The sequence below is a fragment of the Lissotriton vulgaris genome, chromosome 4_1 (genome assembly GCF_964263255.1).
Source record: "Lissotriton vulgaris chromosome 4_1, aLisVul1.2, whole genome shotgun sequence".
NCBI lineage: Eukaryota > Metazoa > Chordata > Amphibia > Caudata > Salamandridae > Lissotriton > Lissotriton vulgaris.
The window spans coordinates 889,717,276-889,745,188 of NC_141691.1; the positions used below are offsets into that span (position 1 = coordinate 889,717,276).

General features: G+C 45.0%; 2 protein-coding genes across 2 annotated transcripts in view; both read left to right on the top strand.

The window, feature by feature from the left end:
* The window catches only part of PTPRM (protein tyrosine phosphatase receptor type M), a 1,525,420-nt gene that overhangs the window by 775,736 nt on the left and 721,771 nt on the right, over positions 1-27,913 (top strand). Inside the window, exon 9 of the mRNA XM_086967355.1 lies at positions 3,561-3,670. Within this exon, the coding sequence (XP_086823481.1) occupies positions 3,561-3,670 (110 nt within the window). The remainder of the gene's footprint in view (positions 1-3,560; positions 3,671-27,913) is intronic.
* Positions 6,095-22,070, top strand: LOC147722689 (uncharacterized). Its single transcript, XM_086966581.1, has 3 exons — positions 6,095-6,683; positions 6,765-7,496; positions 22,002-22,070. The coding sequence occupies exons 1-3, from the start codon at positions 6,345-6,347 to the stop codon at positions 22,068-22,070; spliced, it is 1,140 nt and encodes a 379-aa protein (XP_086822707.1). The 5' UTR covers positions 6,095-6,344.

The following is a 27,913-nucleotide window of genomic DNA, read 5'->3' on the forward strand; positions in this document are numbered from 1 at the left end:
CACTCGGTATATTACCCATTGAAGCCAGACACAACTAGCACTTTGCTCTGCGTTGGAGTCTTGAACTGTGAAGTCCATGAAATAGTTTGCTTATTTCATAATTGCCTATGCGTCGCAGATGCGATTATTAGGATGAGGCCAAAACCACATCACAGTGTGCCATGTTAGTGGCATGCAACCTTTCTCACAATGATAAAAAAAACCACTCTTGTTTCACTTTTTGGGCTCTTGGTTTTGGTCCTCTGTGGGGGACTGGACCCTGCTAATTGGGCTGGGGCACAGCAGGCTCTGTGATAAAAGAACACCCCTATAATTGTAAAAGTGGCCCCTGCCATGATATATTAACAGTAGGTCAGAACACCAGGCCGGCGCTGAAAGGTGTGAATACATTCATAAATTACGTGTTGGAAGTCTAGTGTGTAAAGTGCATGGGATGAGTTGAATGGCTTTTGGCGCCTAGGGATGAAGGGTGGGAATAAGGTTGAGTCTGCAATGGATAGGTCGCTCTGTGTGCATGGTTAAAGTTGGTTAACCCCCAAATCCCATTCGCCTCTGAACCATACACTCTATTTTACATTCTATTTTAACCTCACTGATTATTCGATTTATGTAACGGTAAAAACACCATACACAGACCAGTTTTGCATTTCATTTTGTTTATAATTTGCTTATGTGTTTACTAATTGCATACAACCTTGCTGTTTCCTTTTTTTATGAGTTCTTAGCCCAAAACTACATCCACTTATGCTTCCATTTGGGATAATGTTTGTGTTAAATATCTGTATTAAAAAACAAATGCAAAGATTTAACCAAAACTTTTATTAATGTGGACCATTTACGTATATTCATAATTCTAATACTATGGGTGAATGTTGTATCCTTCTAATTCTGACTGTTCAAGTTGTGATTTAATGTCGTACATCATTCACTCAAACGTTTATGGGATTGGCTTATTTCTACAATAATTAATTTGAACCTTAAATGTGTAACTTTTAATGGTGACAGCTGATGGTCTTCAATTCACAGTCTGTAAATGCAGCTTTTCCTGAAATACACTCATTTTCAGACATTTTAAGTGCGTCATAGCCGCCTAGAGACATAACAGATTTCCTATTTAAAATATATCTGAAAAATAATTATTTGCCTGTACTGCAGAAGAGGACCCTTAGCTTAAGCAAATATGCCTGGGGCAGCAAAGGCTGAACAAAGAATTGCAGAGGACAAGAGGCAGGCATGGTAACTAAGGAAATCCTGTCAACAAGCAGAGGTGTGAAATTCTTATGAGAATAATTAGTTTCAGCCACAGTGGCTAAGGTAGATGTAAACTTCGCCCATGTCCACAGAATTACATTTAAAAAAAGTTCACCCATGTTTTTATTAAAATTCACCATCACCCAACTCTACTAAATCCTGATAATAATTAGATTTTAGCCTTCCACAGACATTGAAAGACCCAGAGACTTGCCCTGATCAGCTGGTTGTCAAGTATACAATTTGTGTCTTTGCTGCATTACCTACCTCTCATTTGGGATTTACTCGAAAAATCAATTCGCTTCTTACACACAATGTATAAGCTTGCTGCAAATAAACTACCAGAAGATAGTTAATTGCTTTATTTAATGAGCAAGAGCTGAACATAGAACAGAAAGCAAACAGTCTGGGACAAACAAGAATGTATTCAATGTCTTCCTCTTTTTCATAATACATTTTTAATTGAAGTTTTAATATTTCCGTTTTTCCAAACGGAATTTGAAACTGTTTCACCCCTCGCCCCCCACCCCCCAGCCAGGTCTTCTCCAACCTCTGTCTTAATGAATGCATTTAACCATTTAACCCAGGTGTTGCAGAACAAACAAAAAGAAATGTAGTCTGCACAGGGAGATGGGTGGAGTTGAGAGAGCACGAGGGCTGTATTTAGCAGACAAAACGTTCCCATCTGGTTGGTAAATTGGCACCTTATTCCTATGCATCCTTATTCATATGTAGGGCCACTGGAACAATGTGGCAAATTATGTGGCAGGGCTGACTAAATTGTACGGCAAGAAAAGGCACATTATGGGGCATAATGTGGTCCATATTTTGATAGTATTACTTCATTATTTTGTCATTTTTACACATGGTAATACTGTCTCTGCAAACTTTTCAGCTCATTAGTATCAGTTTAGCAACTGAATGATGACAAGTTCATCTCTGCGAAGGGCTTTCTACTGTGCGCCAAGATGTCAAATTGTGTTTAGTAACTTTTTGATCCATTTGAGCTAGAACTAACAAAAAAAGACAAAATCTGCAGAATATGATTGGTTATGTGGCAGATACAACAAATCCATAACTATGCGAAAAAAAAGCCACTACCACAAAATTGCTTAGTTTCAATTACCCTGTTAATGGGGTTGAAACCGAACTCAATGCGCTCAATTATGATTAGCAAATTACTCTGATTCTTCTTTTTCTCTGTGTTTTAGGACACTGTTGGCCATGATATGCTGTTCTCCAGACTGAAAAGAGTGTGGGTTAGCTGGGAACATCATAACCTGGATTAGGTCTTCCCCATGCAGTTGCACCCAGCAAGTACACCGGAGATGTGCAGAGTTATCGTCTTGCGGGTCACTGTGTGGTGTACTCCTGGGCCTACCCTTTTCACATTCTTGTTAGCTGCTTCATGCGCCCACCTCATCAGCTGCAAGATGCAGTAGAAAATCCACTTCAAAACGTACATTAAAACACACAGATGTTCATTCATCTGGAAAACAACTCCTAACCATTGCATTAGTTTCCTAAATCACTTCCAGCATTGGATTCAAGAAAACCTCTTTTGTCTAAAAATAGCAAACACTGAAATTCTAGGGGTGGAATGGCTATTCCTCTTTTTGGACAGCCAACTGCTTTTTTTAACCACTCCTTCCACTCCTCAGAAAGTTAAGTTTGGGCATCACCTTCGAATTGAATCTCCCATCATCTATCAATCACTTTGTTTAAAAGCGTCACCATGATGGTTTTCGTAACATGGCTTTCATGAGTTTCTATTTTAAGGTATGTATTGTATTTAAAAAGCATATACCCATGGACATTCGATACAGAACTTTTATGTGACGCTTCCTATTGTTTAATGTTAAGCTTAACAAATGATAATAAATCTTTACAACAGCATTCAATTATTGAGAATGACCTGACTCTGTAGATCAGAATGTTACCCTGGAAGTAAGACACTGAGCAGGTATCTTCAATGGCCGATGGTAATGCTCTTGGGAATGTGGCTCACAGAAAATATTGGCTGAACTGAATGCATCAATACATAGACACCCAGTTGTGTAACAAACTTTGTGAAAGCCAGTGTGAACATCAATTTGAAGATCTATATGGATGGATGAGGAAGGGAAACTGTTCACTGTTTCCAAGTATTGTATATATCTTGTATTTATTAATGTGAAAGTGTCTTACCACCTAAATACTAACCTGTTACCAGTCGAGTGGCTTTGTCCCTAGCAGCTTAAATGTTATGAGTTACATCGCTAGGTCAGTTACCTTAACTAATATATTTTGTTCTCTGTTTTCATTCTTAGTACCAAGTGCTGTACCTCTTGAATCAATCCAAGGCAGTACCTTTGAAGAAAAGATATTTCTTCAGTGGAGGGAGCCAGTGCAAACCTATGGAGTCATCACTTTATATGAGGTACATTTGCTACAGTGATTATTGCTGAATATTTTTTTCACTGGCAAAAATAAAGGTTGAAGTGACTTTATAGTTTGGTGTTGAAATAAGAAAATAACTAATGTTTAAAAACTGAAAAACCGTTTGCACCATATCTTTCGCTCCCATCTTGCACTGCTTATGACCGCGCATATTGCGTCACTCATGACGTGTTAAATGGGACAATCGATTAACTGGGAGTGGCCAACCCAACCTGTGCAAGGTCTTTGGCTGTGCACAGCATGGGGTTGGCACAGGGCCTGTCATTTGGCCAGGTCCTGCAACTATCACCAGGAAACAGCCAATCCCGCTGCACATGACCTGGAGTTGGACACTGGGCTTGGCCTGTGGCTAGGCCCTGCACCCAACCCACTGCAATGTCACCAACCGCCACTGACACTGCTTTAGACTTTGGCCGTACCAAGGAGGGAGTTGGCCTCAGAGCCTGTCCTTCACCCAACACCCATTGCTGTGTACAGCCTTCAGCAGTGTGCAGTTATGGTTTGGCCCTGCACTCAAACCATTGCTAGTGGTTAATCCCCACTGTGCACAGCCTATGACCTGTACTATGGCAGTTGGCCACATGGTCTGGTCTATGACCAGACAGTTGTAATAAAAAAATAAATGTTTTTTTGGTACCATAGTAAACTTACCACAGGTGATGCCACAGTGATACTACATACAGGGTGCTGGTACAGTGGGATCGGAAATGCAACATAAGTTTTAATTTAACTTAAAATAGAGTCCCTTTGGGATCTTGCCATCTGGCCCTGGAGGCTAGGGTGTGCCCACCCTGCCCCTTTATGTGGCTTTTATTATTTTTTCCAAGACGGTGAGACAGAGTCCTTTAATGGTGGCAGCAACTTTCCTTCACCATTGCTACCAATCACTCACATTGTTCGGTACCACAGTACTGGAATGACCAACAGGAGAAAAAGCTCCTTTAGCAACTCAGAATGGCCTAGTTTTTAAATGTGTCGGTACTGCAGAACTCCTGTGGGACCAACCATCGAGATGTTCCTAACTTTATCTGAGGGTTAACCACTTCATGCCCAACTCGAGTCCCCCTTAAAAGGCTAATCCATCAAACTGCTGAATGGATTCACTCTAAGTCACTAATAGTATACTTTCTGAACAAAATTCTAACGTTTTGCCAAATTTGTCATAATTCCATTCAGCTGTTTTTTTCCAAATCACCGAGCAAAATTGCCTATGGAAATTAACACACATTTTTGGACCTTTCCTTTTTCTTGTACCCCACATGATGGATCAGCACAAAACGGTATATGTAGTAGACAAAATGGCAAAAAAAAATGGTCGACTTTTTGTGCAGATTCGTCAAACGGTGCCATTGTTATTAAGAAAAGAAAAAGTGGCCTCTGCATGGAAAGTCTGGCCTAACTTTTACTACATAATAGATTTCTGAAGTCGTTAAGATTCACAAAAATGTCTTCTGCCTTCCTACACATATGCAGATTTCTTACTGGTTAGAAAATCTGCAGGAGTAAGTTTAGTCGAATTTTGCATTTACACTTCAATTTTTTTTATTCTCCAGGACCACAACTTTACTGATAATAAAACCACTTGCACATAAATCTTTTCCTCTCTAAAAATGTTAACCATGCTAATCCTCTTGCCCCTAACTCTTTTCCACTTTAAAAAATAAAGTGAAGCATGTCAGTTTGGAGTCGATTTATTTGCATTTTTAGAGTGTAAATGGCAATGCAAAAATGTGTCTAAATTACCATCAAGTGCCATCTTCGTGAACGTCCATTCCTTTCAGAATAGCTATTTCCACCTCTAACTTATTTCCACTACATTGCCCCTAACTTTACTCTGCCAATTTTGGAAAATTCACCATTCTAGTACATTATTCTAAATCAGTCCATCTCCGGGCATAAGTCTCAGTTGAGAATGAAACTTCATATCAGTAGGTGGGAATTACATGCACATTTTTGTGCACTTCAAATATTTAATTTGAATTTAGGTTTGCAAAAATAGTTTGGGAATTATGTGCTTTATTTTAATGGCTTCCTGATGTCTTCTCTCTTTGGGAGTGAAAGTCGCAAGTCACTAGAGTATTTTAACATTATGTACTACGCCTTTTGAAACATCAACACTGTGGGCGTGATTCTCAAATGTATTTCTACACCAAAGTTTAACTTAGGTGCCGGATTCATAAATGTATTTCTACACAATAATTAACTTGGGTGCTAAAAAAAACAATTTGAAATTCCACATCCTGATTTCACAGAATCTAGTGTGTTCGAGGCATGTGGGCTGCTAAATTCATATCTTTGCATTAGATCGCCACCTAGTGTTGGGTCCGGATGATCGCACATTGTTGTCCTGGAAGAGTCTTCGAAGTATCCTGAGATGGGTGGCTCCTCCCCTGGACTACAGTGCGCATGGGCATCGGCTCCATCCCCAGATTGTTTTTTTCCGCCATTGGGTTCGGATGCGGTCTCGACGTCTCTCCGTCGGAACCGAATAAACATCATTTTTTACGGCCAAAAGGCTTTGGGTTCTTCACGTCGGTATTGTTTGCGTACGGTCTCGAGTTTCTTCCGTCTCTCGGAGCCGGAATCACCGGAGTTTCTTACAACTCTTCGGACATCGAGGCCTTCTCATCGCGACTCGACACTAAGTTCCCAACATGGAGCGGAGTCCGTTTAAACTCTGTCCGCTCTGTGGGTCCAAATACCCACATATAGATGTACACCCGGTATGTAATAAGTGCCTTTCGCCAGACCATGACGAAGGAAGTTGCCGGGCCTGTGCGAAGTTCAGGTCGAAGAAAACTCTCACGATTCGGCGCGCGGTGCGCCTTGTGGCCAAGCAGGCGGCCCCGGATCCAGATAACATCTTCGGCGACCAAGAAGAAGAGGACCAGAGCCATCATCTTCAAATCTCCCCGCCTGAGACGGAGGTCGAGGCCGATCCGGAATATGACGACGACGGAGTCGTGGGTCAGGGCCTTGAATACGTCGACGAGGTAGGGGACGACGCGATGGTTTATGGGGCCGAGGAAGATAGCTCAGGGGACGAGCTATGCCCCGAAGTTGAAGAACATCAGGAGGGGGTCGCGGGATCGCCTGTCGGCCTTACCCAAGACCCTGTAGCGCAAGCCACGGCCCCGCCTGTCGGCCCGGCCACGGACATACTTGCTGCGCCTAGGGTTTCGAAACCGAAACTGAAAGCAACGGTCTCGACTGCACCTAAAATGGCCGACCCGAAACCGAAACCGAAAGTGAAGGACTCGAACGTCCCTAAGATGGCGGTCGCAACGGCAAAAACAAGTAAACCGGCGGCCTCATCGACTCCGTCGACCTCCGGTCCGCAGAAGTCGAAGAAACACGGCGATTCCACAGGGTCGAAATCGGCGCCAGAGGAGAGATCCTCTAAGAAGGGTGGCACGCACAAGACAAGCGCGCCTGCTAAAGCAACCGACGCAGCACCGGCTCCAACGGGGACATCTGCGCATCGCTCCAGGGACTCGGGGTCGGCGCCGTCCATCCCTCTAAAAGACCTACGGAACGTCGCATCCGAAGGCAAGGCCACCCCGTCGGTGCCAAAGACATCGGTCACCGACGCATCTCTCGTGGCTGCTTCACTACAAAGAATTAAGGACAAGGTTTTTTCCTCGTCGACGCCAACGCCATCGACGCAGAAGGCGGCAGATGTCCCGGTCAAGCCGGCAAGCAAGCTCCTCTTCCTTCTACCGCCAAAAGTGGTGCCAAAGGCCTTTTCCTCGAAATCGACGCCAAAGAAGTCGGATTCTTCTACGGCGGGGACATCTTCGGGTCAAGTGCTCGACCCCGAAGAGGATTCGGAGTGTTTTATAGACGCGGACACGGGGAAGTTAACCCTTTATAAAAGAAAGATCACTTCGCAGCCGGTGGAATCCTACGTCATTCCCCTAAAGAAGAAGAAGTTTCCACAGGACGCCTCTGTCCTCATGGAACCTATTCTGCCTCCTCTGGGAAGGAGCCCAACACCGTCTCCAGACCACTCTGACAGTGGGGACTATGGTGAAGATGAACAATACACGTTCCCAGTAAATGAACCTGATGCACAGCCAGATTCTTATTATGGCATTGGGGACCAAGGCAACCAAGATGTGGGGCAAGACCCACAGTCCTTCAGTACACGTGCATCCCCTACGGAGGATTCGGCAGGTTTTCATGCACTAATTGAGAGGGCAGCTGCTAATCATGATGTGGACATGCATGCTGACCCAGTTGAGGAAGACTTTCTATTCGACACGTTTTCAGTTTCGGAAAGAAATGTAAAGACACTGCCTATGCTCAAAGGGGTCCTCAAGCATGCTGCGGACATCTTTAAAGAGCCTACCAGGGCGAGGGTGGTCAACCCACGTATTGAAAAAAAGTACAGACCAGCGCCTGCAGACCCTGCATACATTCGAGGACAGTTGCCGCTTGACTCCTTGGTGGTAGCAAATGCACGCAAGAGGGCCAACTCCCAAACAACGGGTGAAGCTCCTCCCCCGGATAAGGAGTCCAAAGTGCTAGAGGCAGGAGGCAAAAGAGTGGCTGCACAGGCTGCCAATTTCTGGCGTATTGCAAATACACAGGCACTACTGGCACGTTATGATCGATCGCATTACGACACACTAGAGCAGATTGTAGAACACCTGCCTCCGCAGTTTCAAGAAGGCACCAAAATGATTATACAAGAGGGACAACTGATCTCCAACGCGGCCATAAAGTGCGCACTTGATGTCGCGGACACAGCCGCTAGGGCCGTTAACACCAGTGTCATGCTCAGAAGACAGGCTTGGCTCCGCATATCGGGGTTCAAACCTGACATTCAAACAACCATACTTAATCAACCAGTCAATCCGGATAGACTGTTTGGTCCAGATGTTGACACCACCCTGGAAAAGATTAAAAAGGACACTGAAACTGCTAAATCGATGGGGGCCCTACAATCTCAGCAGTTTCGGGGCAATAATTTTCGTCGCTCAGGTGCCCGTGGAGTCACCAGAGGACAGATGGGTCAACAGTCACAGTTCCCTAGAGGTGGAGCACAGTCCTCGTACCCCAAACAAAACAAGAGGGGCTACAGGGGAAACAGCAACAAAGGACGTGGCAAAGGAGGCAACAATTCACGCTCCTCTGCCCCAAGCAACCAGTGACTCTCTGTCACTGCCCCCCGACCATTTAACACCTGTCGGGGGGAGAATACAACAGTTCCTGCCCGTCTGGACCAACATCACCACAGACAGGTGGGTGCGACAGCTTATCCAGTACGGTTATTGTCTAGAGTTAAAGTCCACTCCACCCAACATTCCACCAAGGCAAAGGCCTATGTCCGCAGAGCACTTGCACTTATTGCAGCAGGAAGTGTTGGTGATGCTGCAAAAAGGGGCAATCGAGCTCGTGCCAGTGGGGGAGGAAGGCACAGGGGTTTATTCTCTGTACTTCCTCATTCCAAAAAAGGATGGATCTCTACGGCCAATTCTGGATCTCCGTCCCCTCAATCTGTACATACTGTCAGAGCATTTCCACATGCTCACACTGCAAAAGATTCTTCCTATGTTAAACAAAGGAGACTTCTTAGCAACCTTGGATCTCAAGGATGCTTATTTCCACATTCCGTTACATCCGTCCCACAGAAAGTACCTCAGGTTCACTATCCAGGGCACGCATTATCAGTTCAAAGTCCTACCCTTCGGAGTCACAACTGCCCCAAGGGTCTTTACCAAGTGTCTGGCGACTGTAGCAGCGCACCTCAGGAGGCAGAACATCCATGTCTACCCCTACCTCGACGACTGGCTCGTTCAAGCCAGATCGGAACAGCAGTGCGCCGCAAACATGGCGACTACCATTCACCTCCTTCACGACCTGGGTTTCTCGTTGAATTACCCGAAGTCACACCTTCAGCCGGCACACGTCCGGCAGTTTCTGGGTGCGACAATCAACACCCTGACGGCCTCGGCACAACCAAACCAGGTCAGGATAGACGGCATGCAGTCCTTAATACAGAAGTTCAGACCGGGACACTCGCTTCCAGCAAGAGTGTTCATGCAGTTGATAGGCATGATGGCCTCCTGCATCTTCATAGTCCCTCACGCACGGTTGCATATGCGCCCGCTCCAGGAGTGCTTAGCAAATCAGTGGACACAGGCTCAGGGACAATTAACAGACCTAGTGTTGGTTACCAGTCGGGCATACAACTCTCTGCATTGGTGGACTCCACACAACCTTTGCAAGGGCCGACTGTTCCAGGAGCCAGTGCCACAGGTTATCCTGACAACGGACGCATCTCTCCAGGGATGGGGAGCACACCTGCTCACTTACACAGTGCAGGGACTATGGACGACGCAGCAACAGAAGATGCACATCAACTATCTAGAACTGATGGCGATCTTCATGGCACTCAAGTCCTTCATTGTACATCTGTGCAACAAAGTGGTGTTAGTCCGGACGGACAACATGACCGCGATGTACTACATCCAAAAACAGGGGGGCACCCACTCACCACAGCTGTCTCACCTGGCTCAGAGCATGTGGAAGTGGGCCATTCAGAGGAACATCTTCCTCATGGCAGAACACCTCCCGGGGAAGGACAATCAGATGGCGGATCTGCTCAGCAGACACAGTCATCAAATGCACGAGTGGGAGATACATCCATCGGTACTCCAGCCGTACTTCCAAAGGTGGGGGCGTCAAGACATAGACCTGTTCGCCACAAGGGAGAACGCAAAATGCCAAAGCTTCGCCGCCAGGTTCCCACACCCCCAATCGCAGGGCAATGCGATATGGATGAACTGGTCAGGCAAATTTGCTTACGCTTTTCCCCCGACACCCCTGATACCACTGGTGGCGAGGAAACTACGGCAACACTCCATGACACTCATCCTAGTTGCTCCAACGTGGGCGCGCCAAGCATGGTACACCACGTTCCTCGAGCTCTCAGTGGTCCCGCATCAAAGACTGCGCCTCACGCCCAGACTTCTGACGCAGAACCATGGAGAAATTCAGCATCCAGATCCGCAACAGCTCAACCTAGCGATCTGGCTCCTGAAGTCTTAGAGTTTGGATACCTGAACCTACCTCCTGAATGCATGAACATCATCAAGGAGGCGAGGAAGCCGTCAACCAGAGCATGCTATGCCGCGAAATGGAAGCGTTTTGTCATTTACTGTGCAAACAATGACATAAACCCGCTCGATGCGTCTATCCCTAACATCATTTGCTATCTGTTACACCTTTACAAGTGCAAACTAGCGTACACTTCTATTCGGATACATCTATCCGCCATCGCAGCTTACCTTCAGAATAGGCAGCATCTCTCAGTCTTCAGGGTGCCTGCCATTAAAGCGTTTCTTGAAGGCCTGAAACGAGTCATTCCCCCAAGAACACCGCCAGCTCCCGTGTGGAACCTCAATGTGGTCCTCACCAGGCTGATGGGACCACCGTTTGAGCCAATGCACTCGTGCGAACTGCAATTCCTAACGTGGAAAGTTGCTTTCCTAATTGCCATTACGTCACTAAGACGCGTAAGTGAGTTGCAAGCACTCACGATACAAGAGCCTTTCATCCAGATTCATCCAAATAGGGTGGTACTACGTACTAACCCCAAATTCCTTCCAAAGGTGGTGTCACACTTTCATCTCAACCAAACTATCGATTTGCCTGCATTCTTCCAAAATCCACAAACAGTGGCGGAGAGGATGCTCCATACCTTAGACGTACGGAGGGCATTGATGTACTACATAGACAGGACACAACACTTTAGGAAGACAAAACAACTCTTTGTTGCCTTCTCACCACAACACAAAGGCAACCCAATTTCCAAAGCAGGAATAGCCAGATGGATTGTTAAGTGCATCCAAATCTGTTATCATAAAGCCAAGCGCACTTTAACAATACCCCCAAAGGCACACTCCACACGCAAGTTGGGGGCATCCATGGCTTTCCTTGGAAACATTCCTCTAGAGGATATTTGCAGAGCAGCCACGTGGGTTACACCACATACCTTTACAAAACACTACTGTGTTGATGTACATTCCAAACAGCAAGCGGCTGTAGGACAGGCTGTTCTCAAGACACTTTTTCAGGTTTCTGCAGCTGGCACGGGCAACCGCCGCTGATGGAGGGACTGCTATGTATTCTATGCAAAGATATGAATTTAGCAGCCCACATGCCTCGAACTGAATATGCTACTTACCAGTATGCATCTGTTCTTGGCATGTAGGGCTGCTAACATTCATATCGCCCACCCTCCTCCCCGGTGCCTGTCGCAGCTGCAGATATACTATTGTATTCAATCATTAGCATGGACATCCTTTACACTTGCCACTCCATCCTCTGCCACAATGGCGAAAAACAATCTGGGGATGGAGCCGATGCCCATGCGCACTGTAGTCCAGGGGAGGAGCCACCCATCTCAGGATACTTCGAAGACTCTTCCAGGACAACAATGTGCGATCATCCGGACCCAACACTAGGTGGCGATCTAATGCAAAGATATGAATGTTAGCAGCCCTACATGCCAAGAACAGATGCATACTGGTAAGTAGCATATTCAATTGGAAATGTGAACTGGGAAACTGCACTTATGAGAGTGGCTATTTCGCTAACATGTTGAATTTTTCATTGGCATAAATTCTGAATGAAATACCGCATATCACATTCCACAGAAGTTGTCTCTATAACATTAAAAGAACACCCACAAACACCTATGTTTGTGAGTATTCACAAACAGTTTGCAGGATTTTCTTTTTAATCATAAACTTTCAAACAAAAACTACTGCTATTAGATGCCATAATAAAATGCATTTACAGGAAGAGAAAGGCAAAGGAACACACATGTTTCATGAGATTTTAGGTGACATGGTTTCGCCACTGGGAATCGTGTCTTCCGTGTGTAGAGCAATACACAGTTGTGTACCAGTCCACATCTCCAAAGCATCACGATTCTCCACCAAGGGTAAATTCTCTATGCGGAAACTATGCCCAGTGAGAATAGTACCGGGTGTCTGACTTGTATTTCCAGAAGTGCTTCTGTGATTATCGTTTAAGGTGGCAATCTACTCCAAAATGTAGAAGCAACCCTACAAAAGTATATTTGCATCTTTTTATTGCCTTGCTTTGTGATTAACACCCACTATAGAGCTGAATTGTGATTCTGGTATTTATGATCTTTGCAAGAAACAAAAAACACACACTGGGGGTCTATAAGTGGGCCTATTATGCTCCAGAGAATAAACTGGCAAAACGGCTGCTCAACAAATCAGGGGACGTTTGCCAATGCTTTGTAACAACAAAGTTGACGGGGTATTAACAAAAATGACCTGTTTCTTGCATTTACTGGTGGGGGGACCCCACCCTGGGCAGGTCTTTAAATATTTCCCTCTGACCCTTCTTCCCCGTTGTGTTTACTATGTATGATCTTTAACATTAGTGTCTGATACTTGCAAGGACCTGGTAGAAGCTATTATATAATTTGATTGTTATATGCCCAATCCTGGTCCAGGCCTCTTTTGTGCAGTTTCGTTTGTTTTGTAAAGGGCCAATTTGTCACACATGGTAGCAGGATTGTGTACAACACAATAAAATGTAATAACACTGTTACTTACATAATGTTATTTAATATTACATTGGAAATATTTATATAGCGCTCATGCCATGGTAATGATTTGTATCACTGTGGGAATCTTGCTGCATTTCATTCTTAGAGCTCAGGTTTTACTTGCAGTCTGGAGTCTGATTTGGAATTTGATGCTCTGTTATTGATTTTGTGATCTGGTCCTTTCCTTCGTTATGCGTCGTGTTTTGTTTATTGATCTGGGGTTCAAGATCTTGGTATGTTACTCCTGCAGTAGAGTTTTTTTTATATATTACTTGCGCATCTTCTAGTTTTGTAGGCCAGCATATTTTCTAAAAAAGGATGTTTTGTTAGTGTGGTGAGGTATGTGTTAAGGAAGAGAAAAGAAGAGGATGTTGGTGTAGTCAATCTTCAACTGGTAAAGTATCAACAAGAGCTGCACCAAGCTCAGCTGGAGTCTTCCTCTGAGTTGTCTTTCAACGCTGCCTCTGTGATCACTCTGTTCATCTGGGTTGAGGCTCCGATATCTTCAGCTAATAGTCACAGTGGTTGAAATAGGTTGTGAGTATCGTTTTTAGGGGTTCCGCCATAGAGGAGCCTGTAGCAGGTGCTATACACATGGAATCGAATATTAACCATTTATTTTTAGGGCTCTTTGGCATTAATGTTTTAGGGCAGTTGTGGTTTAAAAGGTGCTCAAATACCAACCCTGGAGGCCACAGAACAGGATATACACTTGCAGTGTCATCCGCGTAAGAGCAAACAAAGAGAGGCTATGGACAAGGGGAAAGGTGTAAGTAGAGTGGCAGAAGATCCAGGTGATATAATGCAATTCTTAGCTATGGATAAATTGACACTTACCACGGGGCGGATCGTTGCTGGAACCAAGTAGGTTACCAATCCAAGGAAAAGAAGCCGCAAATTACGCGAGCCTCGCCTTTTGGACCACGAACGCCCATGAGGCGGTTTCTCACCGCTAGATGAGTTTTTCTTCCAGAGTGGGGAAAATATTACATTTTGTGTAGGGACACAATTTTGTGTTCCCATCTATCACGGATCGAGGTCAGGGCGCACCTTAGCGTGTGCATACCACCCAGGTCCCCTTCACTTTTTTCCTTTTGGTCCTGATGAAAACCCACAATTATAAGAGGTTGAAACATGTAGACCTAAGACCCATATTTTAATCACATAGCACACGTCGCTATTTTATCATCACTACACGTCTTTAACACCACAGTCTACTTAATTAGACAAAGGTGTTACACTTCTTTTATCAAGGTGTCCAGTCACTCAGGAATAAAGTCTTGAAGTGAGTAGTTCTGGCCCCTTTTTAAATCACTTACCCTTTTATCACTGCACATATAAAAGACAAAATACCCGCTCCACTGTAATCAGGTGACGTAGCACACCCTGTTGGCACTCGGCCTTCGGGGTGGGACCCAAATGATGAAACATGTCACCAACTAGGTTGGTGAGTGAGGGGTCTTCTAAAAGGACATGCTATGTCCTACATTAAGGTTGGGCACAAGTGCTAGAGTAAGCCTTAAGCTTCAGGCGCAGAGACTTTCACTGTCTCGCCTAACAGGTGGCACTCCTCCATTTGATTTGTTTATAAATTGACACTTGCCCATAGTTGCTAATGAAGACTTGTTCTCAGTACAGTTTGACGTGTACCACTGATGGCAGTTTTTAATTTTTTAGTAGGGTTCAGTTTGTGACTATATTAAAGGAGAACACGTTTTAGAGGATGCATATATTAAAGGAGTTATTCTCTGCATGAGCAAGGATGGCCTCCCGAGTGGTGATGTTTGAAGGGGTACAGAATTTGGTAGGTTTTCCATGGAATTATCAGGTTCATAGTTTGGACGTATGGCAGCAGTTGCCTAGCACTTGGGGCTGAGCTGGTGTTTGTTTCAATATACAAATAGGCACTGGCTTTTTTAAATGAATTAGGACCTTTTCAGCGATCTGTGTGTTAATGATGAAGCTGGCAACAGTGCTAGCAAACATTATGCATCATTTCGTCTTTAGTTAAGCTTGGGTTAGACCAACTTACCTTTGATTTGGCAGAAGTCACCGAGGAGTGTTCAACACTGTCTAGTGAAATTGGTTGTGTGGTAGAAGGTGGGTGTATCATGATGCGTGATATTGGTGAGACTATATGCTAATGTAGTTATAAAACCGGTGTAAGGAATTGATTTTTTAAGATCTCGATAGGGGTCTTTGGAGTTGTGAGTGTCAAGGATATGTGGGTTGTAAGAAGGGTTTGTATCATTTGGAAGGTTTGTATGGTTATTCAGGTCCATCTTGATGTGAAGAAGTATTTTTTTGGTTGTGAATGCAGGTTTTCATTGGGTTGTTTCTGCCAGATTGTTAACGCTGTGCTCTGTTCAATTTAGACCAGTGTTAGGTCAATACCCATTGGAAACAACGAGGTACTATTTTTGTCCATATGTTAATGCTTTTTAAACTTGTATTTATGGTTCATTAATTGAAAGCCTTTATTATTAGGGTGGGTGATCTAAGTAAATGTTGTAAGCTCTGACGGCACTACTGACAGTGGTTCCTGTATAAAAATGTGTACATACGGTGTCAAAGTTTAGCAATATGAGACTATGTATAATGCTCCCAGAATGCTCTCTGATGTGATGCAAATAGTTGCTGAAGCTTGAAAGCAAGATTGATGATTCTTTGCTTTCAAAATAAAATGTTCATAAAAAATTAAAGCAGGAATTTTTTTTTCACTAAACCACTGTAAAATTATAGGTACCATTTCTTTGCAGCATCATTTAGTAATGCATTGATGCATGCTAGTATTTCCCAAAAATATTCATAATGGGAAATCAGTGGAACGAGTTTCAATAAGATATGGGAAACAAAAATCAACAAGCATTGGCAAAGCCTGTAGGTCTGAAATTGGTGGTCAGCTTTTTGGTTTTGTCAATTTATGACTTGTTTTGTCATGGTTTTTGTAAAACCTTATTGGTGTTGGAGCTGCCGGACCCTCACCATTATACCAAACATTGGCAAAGCAAAAGTTGTTTTTGGTCTCAAAAAACACACACTGACACAGTAGTTACTGGCACTGAACAAAACTACTTTGTATTCTGATATGCTCCTTGTGAAAGAGCAGAATGCTGTAACTCACAGTGAAGCCAGACGATACAGAGAAAGAGAGACAGAATTCTAGTAAACTCAAAAGGTCATGGTCAATGCCAGACCAAATTAGCGGCCCAATTATTAAAGAAAGTCTCAAAAGTGCACCTATGGTAAATGTCTTTGCTTTAAGTGTAGCTATACGGCTTTCGTGAACAAGAATTTACAGAGGTAGGACAAGAAATAGCACTTCTAGAAAATATATGTGAACTGCATTTTAGCATGAGCAAATATGCATGTGTAGATTTGCTCATGCAAAATCTGAGTGTTTGCAAGTTCACTTTCCCTCCAACCACTTTTTCCCCCAACTCTGGAAGTAGGTTTACGTCTGCCATTGTCAGGAGTAAATTGCCAACGTTCTCAGTATGGGAACAAATTAGAGGAAAGTTGTTAAAAAGTCTTAAAACATGCAAGTTAGTAGGTTTGCACAGACTCAAAAGGGCATTCTAACCCTGGATCTATTGCTTACCACTACCTTCAGCCCCAGTATGTAGACCTGCCGAAACGTGGCAATATAAGGGGATTGCAAGTATTCAAACACTACTATGGAATGAGCCCTGTGCAAAATAGAACAATGTCTCATAGGGAGTTTTTATCAGGCAATATCTAAGAGAGCACAACTAATTGCTATGAGTACAGAAAGAAAACAGGGAGACAATAATTTGTAGAGACAAGAAAAACGTTTGTATATAATGCCATATACCGTATTTTCCGGCGTATAAGACGACCTTTTAACCCCTTAAAATTTTCTGAAAAGTTGGGGGTCGTCTTATACGCCGGATACAAAATTAGACTGTTTGTTTTCGTGGTTTTTTTCAACAGCGCGGACTACTCCTGAAGGTTCTCGCGCTTCCGGCCCAGCCAGAGGTGGGGGAGGGTGGCTCTAATCCAGCCGGAGGTGGGGGAGGGTGGCTCTAATCCGCCCGCCAGCCACAGAGGTGAAGAGTTGAAGAGCATTGCATCCTGGGGGCTCCCGCGCACAATTGGCTTTCAAGCCGCAACTTCGCTCCAACTTCGCCCCTACTGCCTGGTGGGTAACCCCGAGGCCTCCCGCAGAAATTGGCAGCCATAATGCCGGAGGATTCCCGCCGGAGCATTGCATCGGTGGACAACGCTGAGGATCCGCGATAGCATCCACGGAGTCGGAGGACGCCGCCGGGCCCTGGAGCTGCTTCACTGCGGTAAGCTGAGCGTACTCGGAGGACTAGCGGGTGGAGAGATTACGGTAGGCTTGCAATATTCCCAGCATACAAGCAAGGTGGAAGAAACATTTCCCGCCTAAGTTACATGGTTCAAAAGTGACAATAGCGAGCAACCAAAATACATGAGGTAGCAATCGGTACATTACAAGAGAAAAAAGTGATAAGTGTGCAGGTTATAAAAGCGTACAAGGTACAAGTAGAGCGTTGGACTGTGCTGGAAGTGGGGGTATTCTTGGGGTAGTCTTATACGGCGAGTATAGCACAAAACCTAAATTTGATCAAGCAAAGTGGGGGGTCGTCTTATACGCCGGGTCGTCTTATACGCCGGAAAATACGGTATTTAAAGGTAAAGAAAGCACTCTGTTACATTAAAGGGCATGGAACCAGTGTTATACTGTGCACAAGTGCTCGTGAAAGGGTGAACGGCGCAAATGACAAGTGAGGAAGTATATACAGTGTGCAGGGGGGTGCACAACAAAACAAATTATATAGAAGGTGTATTCGTAGTAATGCCCATAAATTAAATGCAAATAAATGTAGAGTGATTTAAATGGGCAAACACTAGAGAGGCGGCATACATTTCTCTGTAAAAGTCGACGGCGTTTTGGCCTATTTACAATGTTAGGCCATCATCAGTACCAGGTTACAGATAATTACATAACAGTGTGGCAATGTGTGAAGCGCGGCAGGGACTGGGTGGTCTCAGGTGAAGGGAGGAGGAAATCCGGTGTTAGTGCACCAATTGAGTTCCCTGAATGTAATAGGTCCAAGTGGGGAAATTGAGATAAGATCAGCGGTTTGATAGGAAGCGTCAGGGTATGTCCATTGAAAAACTGAGGTCTCCTGACATGAGGGTCTGGTTACTGCAGGCCAAACTGGGCGCATGGAGTAAGGTCCTCAAGGGGGAGGAGCTACAGATGGAGCAGCGGTAGGTTTGAAGGCTACAGGGTGTATCCTTTCAGCTGATTGGGGGTGCCAAAATGGCAGGGGTCCAGTTGCTGCTGGCTATTCGAGCACGTGAAATGAATCCCGGCAAGGCGATGGGTGCAGGTGGCGTGAGTCCGGCAAGTGCCCTGGCATAATCAGAGAGGCTATATCAGTTCTCTTACATAATGAGATGGCTGCCATAATTTGTCGCTGCACTCCATGGTACCAAAGGAACAAGTGGATTTTGTTACAGGACAAGTAGATTTAAGAAGCAACCTGCCTCAGGGACAAATAGATGTTTTGTTAAATTCCACACCCCTGTATCAGAGCACTTTACATGAACACTAGTGGTATGACAGACGGACGTATTCCTTTTTAGGTCTCGGCTGGCGTGGCTGCGCACATGTGCAGCTCGCTCGGGGAGATTTTATGTTTTGGAGGAGTTTCAGTCAAGGGCTTCAAACCCCGCCCCTCCTTTCCATTGGCCGGCGTCACCGTTTATGCTAAACGGTGGCCAGCCATTGGAAAAGAGGTCTTTGTGACGTGTTCTTTCCTACTTTTGAGACGGCCCACTTGGATGGGCTAGCTGCATAACAGCTGTTGTAAGCGATTTCTTATCTTTATGGGGCCATGTGTTTCAAACACATGGCCTCATAAAGACAAGAGATCGTCTGAATAAATGAGCTCTCTATAAAGCTAGGGTACGTTACATATTCGAAATGAATGGAACTTGTGATGCGAGATTCCCCCTGCACTTCAATCGGAATACTGTCAGACATCTAAACACCTGGAGGGCAAGTTTGGCATCAACTTACTGCCCCAGAAAAGTGGAACTTCATCAGCAACCTACGTGTTCGAGACTGACCCCGCACTCAACTCAGGCAGGGAACAGGAGGAAAGCTCTACAAGCACTCGTATCAAAACGTGACCTAGAGGCTCGCGGAAGGAGCACCCCCTGAGAAGTGAGGCTGCTCCTGCACAAACCTTCCCGTGAACTAAACCACGCATGGGGTGAAGGGAAAGCTCTTCCAGTGTTAAACCGGGGGGAGCTCCAACCATGATCGGGAAGCGAAGGGACAGAGTCCTGGAAAAGGGAAGGATGCTCTGCTCTCCCACCTCAATATGGGGGTAGGCAGGGCTGGGAGACCCCAATAATTACGCGACTAGCGCCCTGTGAATGGGGTGCGAAGGCAGGAAATGGTCTGCTGCATGCATGTATCAAAGTCGGGGAGTGGGTGGAAAAAAAGGGACCCTTCACTTATAAAACAGCGCACACGAGAGGAAAAGTAGACTCCTGGGAGATAGGGATCCAGCATTTGCTCCGGAACCTGATGAGAAGGCTGAATATAGTTAAAGAGCCCGCTACCACACACAGCCCCCCAGAGTAAGACCCCAAGTATCCAACGAGAGGGAGCAGGCAGCGGTCCGAGCGCCACACTTCCAATGCGCCTTAGGCGAACGCATACGTGTGACCCTGAACCTTTCACAAATGTACGACAAGCCTTCCCCTGCAAGGGGGTCCTTTGAAATAAAATACAGAAAAGCCACCACAACCCTATCTAGCAATGCTCCCCACTGCCTGGCCCCTCCGTTCCAAGAACTACACAGCCCCCGGAGCCCCTAACTTCAGAACCCCCTTAGTCAAGGTGGTCAGCACATCCCTATTCTACCGGGGTGACCCCACACTATGGATGACCTGACATCCCTGCGCCTAATTTCAGTGACTGAGCGGACCTCAACCCTTTGCCCGCTGAGCCTCACCCCTAGCTAGGGAAGTCTCTCCAGATGCAGTCCAAGCAGTTTACCTTGTATCCTCCGTTCAGACTCCCCCTTAGCAGCCCACTAAGCCTCCACTGTTACACTGCACCATATAAACCGTGCTCTGGTCGCCGGGAAAGGAAGTCCCCAGAGCCGAGTTGGACGAGCGGAAGGGTTCGTTCAGAACCACAATCCTCAGCATGCCTCACGCCTGAGGTGTGGGCTGCATCCCAGGAGACTGACAGCGCCCAAGTCCGGTCTCGTTACTTTGCTGCTACCCGATTGGCTACGAGGGCTGCCCATCTGCATTAAGTGTTCTTTAACCTCCAGTCTGTATAATGTCCGTGTCCTGCAGGTTCATTGTTGCGCCCTCCAGTCCAGCTGTGCGCATCTGGACCTCTGTGCTCGTGTCTTTGAACAATGCGGGTCCCAGGCGGCACTGATGCCTGCACGGTGCCAAGGGGATGGAGGCAGTGACAGCACGATGTGGTCTGTTTACTGTTTGTAGTTGAGCGCAACATGGTACATTTGGAAAAGCGTGTGTTCCAATGAATCTTCAGTCTCTGTCTGCCAATTCCGATTGGGATGCTGTTGGATCCTGTTGCTTTCTTCTCATAAACTTAGCAATAATTGTGTTGTGAGAAGGAAGTGATGGAAACAGTCAGATTAAAGGCACGTAGGTAGCACAGTGTTTTGGGAAACAGTCCTAATTTGCCTCTTCCTTAGCCAATGGGGGAGTCAAAGCCCTTTTCCATCCCAAACCTCCCACCCACCCAGCCAGCCCCATCCTCCCCCTATCACTTCTTTTCAAGATCTGCTTGGAGGCAGCTTCTCACCGAATGTTGGTGGGACTGCTTGTGAAGAAGAGCTCCGAGACCCCCAGAGCGGCTTTTTTCTCTCCACTTTTGATTTTCGATGTCAGTCTGTGCTGTTAACCAGTGGGTGTGTTTGCGTACTTGGGTGTGGTGATGGGTGAGTGAATACATTTCTCCTGGTGTGTTTATCTGCTGTGTGCGCACGTGTTTGTGCTGCTCGTAATGTGTGTTGCCTTGTATGTTGGTGGTGTGACAGTTTAGCTAGTACTGGCAATGTGTAGTGGTGATCTTGTATGTGGTGCTTGGCTCATGGCGCGTGTGTTTGTAAAAGTCTGTGCAGCCCTGTTGAGACTGTTTTGAAAGAGTTTACTGTAGTTGCTGCTTTGAGGAACAGTGTCTCCATCAGTGTACCGGTAGATTCAATGCAGTACGCAAGGTCATTGTTAATATTCCCCATGGCTGTCCCCCATTCACAGCCCTCTATACAAAGGCACGAAAAATAGAACTACTGCACCTTAGTACATGTGACTTGTACGATGTGGTTACCCTGATATAAAATGGGTTTTGAACATTTGTAAATGATAATGTCCTGTTAAAAAATATTCTTGTATGTTCACTTGATGCTGTGTAGTGCGGCTATGTAGCAGTTCTACTTACAATAGCTGTCTTCAGGGGACATTTGAATGACAAAGCTCCATTTGGAGAAAATTGTTGTAGCAAAAATATGGGTGAAATAACATAATGGCGGTATTTATCGTCACACTTATGTGAGGCTCCCTTCACTAAGTCCATTGTAACAGAAACAAGCAGGTGCAATCTAAGAACAAAAAAACTTTCCTTGCATTTGAATGTAAATTTGACAAAATTATATGTTGTTAGATTTCTGAAAAAGAACTGGTCGTCTTCATGTGGAGCACATGCATGAATTCTGCTGAGAAGAAAGGATGACAAAGAGCTGAAGAGATTAGCTGTCAAGCACTAATCACAGACAAACCTCCAACTGACCTGACTTAGCCCCGTTTCATACTTTTTACAGTTATCAGAAAGAATGCAATTCAAATAAAGGAAAGCGGCGATGAAAGACACGTAGGTTCGCTTAATTGCTCATCTGCTTGTGTTTTTTATTGAAAGGATAAACAGCAAATAGAATTCCTTTGGGCAAAAATAATAATCTATTTATTACAAATTAGTATATCGATGTCATCCAATAATATTTAAATAAACGCTTATGATTGTAGATGTGGCAAATATTTTGGGACCCTTGACAATATAGCAGAACATATACTTAATCCCTTTAGTCTAATGTACATTTGAAGCTTGTTTTTCCCCCAGGTAATTAACAATGTATATATTTGTTTAGCCCATGCAAATGATGTCAATATACCGGAGCTTGAAACCAGTGCTGTGCAGTCTTGTGAGGGCATCATCATCCTGTTTCCAGTTATTATTGTAATTTGCTGATCATTTAGCCTGACCATCAGGATTCATATGGAATATTTGTGCAACATTGTTTAACCAGCCCATACTAAGAGAATATAGTGCACTTGGCCTAATTTGAAGAGTTAATAGAGATCAAGAACCCAAATCGACTCGGTTGAAGTTCAATCTCTGACACAGGGGTGGAAAGACATGATTTAACTGAGTGGGTCACTCGACTCCCCGAGTCCTGAGCATCACCAGGACTGGAGATGGTTTGCTTGGGTCAGATTTTTAGTCTTCAGTGCTAGTTAAGGGCTGCAATTCACATTTTCGAAAGTGTGTCCCCATTGTTGATAGTAGTTCATTCTTAGACTTACTACCAGGAGTCATCCCAAACTATCCGCTGTCGCCTAGTGTTCTGTACACCACGTCTTCTCATTTTAAGGCCATACAGTCGATTCTAGGCAACATTCATTAGAAGATGGTGATAAATGATTGCATTCTATCCAGAACAACTAGTTATCGGCCATCACTTCCAGGAAAACCACCAATTGATGGAGCCGGATCTTCATTGCAACATTTTGAGACTAGAGATTTTGATACATGCTGCTTATCCTTGTTGAACTAGGCTAATCCAACCCAAAAAATGAATAGGTCTAACATGAACATCATACTTTTACCAAGTGGCTTGGGCTGTTCCATACCTGCCTTAAAAGACAGTGGGCCTAGCAAATGTACTCTTAAAAAAAAATGACACCCGATTGTGAGACTGAAGCTCACAACAGCTGACAGTTCCATACCTGGATAACACTAGCCAACAGGCTCCAGTGTGAAAACTTGCATCACGTGCTCGTATATGTTAAAGTGTTAAGAGTACACATTTGAGTGCATTTCCTTTTTCAGTTATTTCTGTGGAGGTAACAGATAGGCATTCCAAGGCTCACCATGGAACCTGACCCCAAATGTGAATGTATACCATGATGATGGGGACCTGCTGCTTTTTCAAATTTCACCTCTTCCATATTTGCCTAGTGTTGGTCAGAGCAGTGCTGTCCCTAGAATTAAAAAAGCAGGATGGTTACAATTAATCATAGAGGCCCAGGTCATGACCAGCATTGCAGGAGAGATATCGGACACACGCTCTACTGATGGTAAAGGCCTTTCGAATGAAAACTAAATTTCCTTCTCTGGTGGTTGACAAGTAGTTTGGAAAGGAATACAAGCACCACATATATATTGGTCTCTGGTGCTTCACTTTTTCCATTGTTATGTTATGTTATGCTATGTTATGAGAGCTTTTAAAGCGCACTTATACCCAAAGGTGTCCTAGCGCTGAGCACTGTGTCACTGAATACAAAGGATAATCTCTTATACCGAAAATATGCAGGTCTTCAGCCCCTTCCTAAAAGGCAGGAACTCAGTGGCATGCCTAAGATGCGCCGGCAGGCTGTTCCAGGGTTTCGCGGCATAACAAGAAATGCTGCTGCAGCCCCAGTTGGCTTTTTTCACTCGGGGGACATCTACAAGCTTTCCTTCTGAGGAGCGCAGGGCACTACCAGGGACATAACATTTAAAGCAAAATTCAGGACCTCTACCCATCACTGACTTGAAAACAATACACAAAGCTTTGAATTGCGCTAGTTGTGTTACTGGGAGCCAGTGCAATTGCCGAAGTCCATCTCTGGCAGAGACAAACCTTGGTATGCCCATTAGCAGCCTAGCCACCGCATTTTGCACGAGCTGGAGTCTGTATAGATGTTTTTTTTCAGATTCAGGTACAAACTGTTGCAATAATCCAGCCGTGACAAAATGAGGGCTGAGACTGCTGTCCTAAAGCAATCTTCTGGAAGGAAAATGCTTATTTTCGTCAGGATTCTAAGGAGGACAAAGCAAGTCGACACAACTCCGCTGACCTGATCTCCATAGTCAAGTTAGTGATCCATGATTACTCCCAGGTTCTTAGCTTGAACCGTGGGGTCTTATCCATTTCTTCGAGCCACGGGTCAGGTGTCCAGAGATTGGGATTGTTCCCAAATATAATGACCTCGGTTTTGCCTGCATTAAGTTTCAGGCAGTTAGAGGCCATCCAGCCAGAGACGATTTTCAGGCAGTCATGACATCTAGAGGCCATTTCCGCTTTTTTCCCTCGTTGTATGGACAACACAATTTGTGCGTCATACGCGTAAGATGTTAGTTGCAGATCGAAAGATGTTATCAGTGCTGCCAGTGGACTAACATATATATTAAAAAGAGTGGGACTGAGGAAGGACCCATGAGGCACCCCGTATGGGAGGGTGAAAGGCTTATATCTATCCTACCCAAAATCTATTGTTTGTATTCTGTCAGTCAAAAAAGATTTCAGGAGGCTCTGGGCCCTACCCTGCACCCCCGCCAGCGATAATCGATCCATCAAAACATTGTGATGTTTGTAGAGCTATTTTAGCTCAGCTAGACTTGAAAGTGCTAAGGGATATCATGTCATCGTAGCAAGAGATGAGCTGTCTAACACTCTTTGGAAAAGGTCAAACAGGCTATGCTTACAGAAGATGTTTTCACCTGGATCTGGGGCTTTGTAAGTCTTTAAGACCAATAGCCTCATGCATTGCCTCTGCGTCAGCTGGCAGGCTCAATTGTCTGTAAGGTAAACATATTCAAGCCTTTCCCCCGGGATCAACAGCCAAAACATATTCAAGGGTTGTATCCATGACAAAGAGCTTACTGATGGTTTAAGCTTGCTGGTTCATAGAGGCGGACATTGTATGTGGGTTCAGTTTTGTGTTCTAGATCCACAGGTCAGCATTTACAATAATTTGCAAATCTTTGGCTACTGTGCTATTCAACACTCCCTTGAAAACAATGGCCTCTTGCCAAGGGAAGACCATTCAGTTTGTATCCACCTCAGGATATTGTCCTGTTGGACTTCATGTGAGACATGTACATGTCTTCTATTTTTAACACAGGGTATGACTTTGGGGATAAGTAAGTATCCTTTGCTCCACATACACAATAGATGAGTTTGACTGCCTTATCTGGCGAGTTTGGAGATTGTAATTGTATCTTGGAAGGATCCCATTTATTGGACAGGTTTCATCTTCCCGGTTACTGACTGTCCTCGCTTCACTCATTGTTAAACCCCATTTGGAGAGGCCACACGGCGGAAAGGGATTCTGTGTCCCAGCCATGGTAGTTGAGGTTGCTGCCACGGAAGCCTTGGTGTCTGTCTTTCTATGGCTCTGTATCTGCATACTTGGCCAAGTACAATCCTTTCTGCACTTGCCTCCCAGGGTGGTGGGGCTGGGCAGTGACCGGCTGTGCACGCATGAGCTCAGAATTCAACAGTCAACCAACAGACACAAGGAAGTGACATTCAGCCTGGTGCTTGGTTTTTATGGAAAAAGAAAGTACTTTAACCTCACAGCAAAACTAAATACTACATACTTCGATCGATGTAGCAAACGTGGCTGTCATAAGTTGCACTTTATTCATGTGGTACTACACACCCTCTTCCTTCCCAAGAACCTTACTCCCGTGCACTATTATCAAGATCCAGCTATTCCCTACCGACTATGCTATGGAATAGGCTAGTATTAGATGCAGGTGCATGTAGCTGAAAAGGTTCTGACAGGGTAAAGAGAAACTCAGTTCTATGTCTTTTGCAAAAAGTCTCAGACGGGCAAGTCAGTCTCGCTCATGCACCTCAATCTCTTGCCACCAGGGGCAGAGTAAGCTCCACATTTTACAGACTGGTTGTCTGTGGCAGTCTGGGGTCTGCAGCGTTCAAAGGTGTGTTTCCTTCCTCATGACGTTAAGACTTCCTTTCCAGGATACTGCAGAGAATCCCTTCCTCTGGACAGTCGTCATGGGATGGACTCTGGAAGGTGGCCCGCAGACAAGCACTTAGCTTTGGCAGTTGCAACCTCCAGGCTGAGTATCTCAAGGTGGTATCTTTGGGGCAATTGCATACACCGTCTGATCGGGGCTTCCTGCTTCAGCGGTCATGCGGTCTTCTTCTCAGCAGGGGCACCAGCCTCTTAAGCCAGTGGCAACTTGATGGGCAATACAGTATTTCATGCTCTAGTACAGTACGGTTACAACTCACTCTGGAAGAGATGAAAAGGCCTCTTGAGAGCACATGTCACACTTGGATCACTCTCTTGGGGTCAACAGCTTCATCCGTGTGCTTCTTATACTGGAAACCTGCTGGGCCTATTCTCCTGGACAGTTTTTGCTCCTGCAGCACTAGGTATTCTCCTTCCCATGCTCAGCAGACAAACTAGATTCTAGGCTTTTTACGTTGATCCTCACCTCTTCCCGCAAAAATGGTTGACTTCAGGTGATGTCCTTTATTCTGATGTAGTCAAATAATGTGTTCACGTCTGTGACAATTAGTGACATTCAACTGGGGAGCTGAGAAACCATATTTCTTTCGTGGCTTCCCCATGTGCCCAATGACTCATTTGGAGCCTGCACCCTCATGCTAAGATTTGTAGGACGTTTCACAAGGACAAGTTCTCGGTACTTTTGGACTTCAACGTCAGTCCTGAGATATATACCTCACGGCAAGTTTCTGGAATAGATGAGACCCTTGGTAACCTGCACTTCAGCAGAGCCTTGATATTTAATGTGCATGAGACCAAGGACGAAAAGTTTTGCAAGAGCTTGCCATTTGTAAATATTTGTAAATATGAGCCTGTTAGAATTGGTGATCTTCCAGTGGAGAGGCTTATGTATTACTAAATCCTGCTGCCAGAAAGTTTTCTTTCCCCAACCATCTGTGCCATGTTTAGGCCTGCTTCATGTTATCGTTGTTATCTTCATGGCAGGGAGTGACTGAATTGTATGTATATATTTCTTTTAACAACTTTTATTGCAGAGTTTGTCAATAGTACAGCAAACCCCTAGCGTGGCAATATCACCTCAGAGGCCTTTTATAAGTCAGATATCTCCACATTGCACAACAAAACATAATGTGATACAGACAACTGGCATACACTCAAGTATCCACTCCCTCCTCCTTACATGTGTCTGTTCTGTCTTATATCAGGTATGTATTGAGGGCAAGCATATTACTGGTCGCCTAGTCCAATATTAGTTGGCGTCGCACGGTATCTGGGGGGGGGGGGGGGTGCACATATAATACGGGGACTCAAGAGTAAATGGATAAGCCAGACTCCTATGGCATATGTGGGATTGGTACCGGTGAGTCCTCTTGAAGGACCGGGTTTTAGAACCCAGCGGCGTCAGGGAGAACGCCTGAAACATTCGAGTTCCCCTGTCTTGGCAAACAGAGACACGGGATACTTCTTGATGACGTCAAAGACCAAAGTTTATTGGTTGCAACCAGGGGCAGAGATCTAGGAAGTACACACGGG

Excerpts from the sequence above, each read along its gene's own strand:
- LOC147722689 (XM_086966581.1), top strand. The coding sequence starts at position 6,345 with ATGGAGCGGAGTCCGTTTAAACTCTGTCCGCTCTGTGGGTCCAAATAC. Across the intron at positions 6,684-6,764 it reads GCCTTGAATACGTCGACGAG|GAGGGGGTCGCGGGATCGCC; the intron begins GTAGGGGACGAC and ends GAAGAACATCAG. Across the intron at positions 7,497-22,001 it reads CGGGGACATCTTCGGGTCAA|ATTTCTGAAAAAGAACTGGT; the intron begins GTGCTCGACCCC and ends ATATGTTGTTAG.